Source organism: Gossypium arboreum, chromosome 5 (genome assembly GCF_025698485.1).
Source record: "Gossypium arboreum isolate Shixiya-1 chromosome 5, ASM2569848v2, whole genome shotgun sequence".
In the NCBI taxonomy this organism is placed as follows: domain Eukaryota; kingdom Viridiplantae; phylum Streptophyta; class Magnoliopsida; order Malvales; family Malvaceae; genus Gossypium; species Gossypium arboreum.
The window spans coordinates 86,798,455-86,800,565 of record NC_069074.1 but is presented as its reverse complement, the minus strand read 5'-3'; the positions used below and the strand labels follow the sequence as shown (position 1 = coordinate 86,800,565).

At 35.1% G+C, this 2,111-nt stretch overlaps 1 protein-coding gene across 1 annotated transcript; it reads right to left on the bottom strand.

The window, feature by feature from the left end:
- Positions 1–786: 786 nt before the first annotated feature.
- LOC108451716 (uncharacterized) lies at positions 787–1,557 on the bottom strand. The gene has a single exon (XM_017749375.1). It carries the CDS (start codon positions 1,555–1,557, stop codon positions 787–789), a length of 771 nt encoding a protein of 256 aa, XP_017604864.1.
- Positions 1,558–2,111: the final 554 nt, after the last annotated feature.

Here is a 2,111-nt window from a genome sequence, read left to right as displayed (position 1 = left end):
GCTTCATTAATGACAACCAACTCAAGCTAACAAAAAATTAATTAATTATTATTGACAGATATCAAGTTCTTAACCGTTTAAAGTATATGGATAACAATGTGTTTGACTATTATCTAATTTAATAATAAGCAAATTTAAAAAAAACCTTTTGTTTTTATTTCTAATTTACTTATCATGTATTGAATTGTATTTTCATGTAAAAATATGATAAATTAGGTCATGGGTAAATATTAAGAGTTGATTTTATAAAAATTAAGATTGAATTAACATAATGTATAAATGTTGGTTAAAGTCGCTGTTATGGTAATTTTAAAAGATGACACATCATTTTCAAACAAAAAGAAAAAAATAGATAGTAGGGTAATCATTTTGTAACTTTTGATAGTTAGGTTATTAAAAAGAAACTTACTAATAGTTAGGTGATTACCAACGTTGTTTAACTAGGGACAAAACAAGAAAATTTTTAGGAGGCCAAAATTAAATTGTGACTTTTACTATAATACAAATACAATTTTGCTATTTTAATAACTTATATCTTTATAATTTTTAAAAAGATTAAATAAAAATTCTATCATTTTCAGGAAGAGAAAAGTGTAATTTTAACTTTATTATTTTAAAATTTTAAAATTTAAAGGAATTCAATCAACCTTAAGTTTAACCTAACAATAATAATAATTAAAGAAAAAGTTACCAAAAAGACTATTTGGGTTTTTATTATCTTATTGATTTGATTCAACGAGGCTTGATCGTAAACCTCTGAAACATCATTAGCTCGTTATATGGTGTCTAGGGCTGAGTAACTGTACTCATAGTCCTCGACATCTCTTTGGCAGCTCCAGCAGCAGATCGTCCTTGAAGTTCATAATGAGCTGGACGAACTGGTACACAGTTCCCAGGGCCATTCACTAGCTTGCAATTGCCGGTAGTACATGCAGGAACACCTCCTGAGCCGTATCCCACGCCAATCCCTGACCCTAGTCCGCCTGAACCTGACCCAATTCCAATTCCAGTCCCAGGTCCATTCCAGTTGTTTCCACCTGATCCAATTCCGACGCCATATCCAACACTATTTCCTGACTGACCTCCATTTCCGATACCAAATCCAATACCGGTTCCTAACTGGTTCCCATTTCCAGTACCATATCCAATACCCGTTCCTAACTGGTTCCCATTTCCAGTGCCATATCCAATGGCATATCCCATGTTATTTCCGGCCTGACCCCCATTTCCAATGCCATACCCGATACCCATTCCCATCTGGTTCGCATTTCCGATGCCAAATCCCATGTTATTTCCTGATTGATCCCCATTTCCAATGCCATACCCAATGCCCATCCCTAACTGGTTCCCACTTCCCATGCCATGTCCAATGCCTGTACCTACCTGGTTCCCTTCTCCAATGCCATATCCAACGCCATATCCAATGGCTGTACCTAACTGGTTCCCATCTTCAATGCCATATCCCATGCCATTTCCTGAGCCACTTCCAACGCCATAACCCACACCAAGTTTTTCATCACTAGGGTTTTTCATTGGTTCATGGACAACAGGGTCCATGTTTTTGTGGGCATGATTGGTTTGATCCAACAGGAACCTATTAGCCGAACTGAAGCCTAAGGATAAAGAAACTGACATAATAATGCACGTAAATTTTAGTATCGAGGATGCCATTTTGCTGGTTTTGTTTTTCTTTTCTTCTTCCATGCGAAATGAAAGGTATCATATCATTCTTTTATAGTGTGAAAAATTGCCAGTCAAAAGAAAGAGGATTTGAAAACTGCAACGCAGAAAATGCCCATTACCTTTGCTTGTTTGTTTGGTTCTTCTAATATGAGATCATGGACCTTACGTGAGTAGCCATTTACATGCCTTAATTTGCTGCTACACCATTTTCTCATTATTCACCAAGCAAAACAGAAAGGAGAAAGGAAAGAATCTTAACAGTTGCTTTGAGATTAATACATTATGATGGAGGTTTAGGTTACTTAAGCACTTTAGCTGGAAATATATAATTTGTTATTTTTCATTCAATACTAAAATGTAATCTTAGGAGTTCGCTCAGTATTTGGATCAAGTTTTGAATTTTGAAGTGATATTATTAAGAGTATTTT

Bases quoted from the DNA above. Each gene is read 5' to 3' on its own strand.
- LOC108451716 (XM_017749375.1), bottom strand. From the start codon at position 1,557: ATGGACCCTGTTGTCCATGAACCAATGAAAAACCCTAGTGATGAAAAA.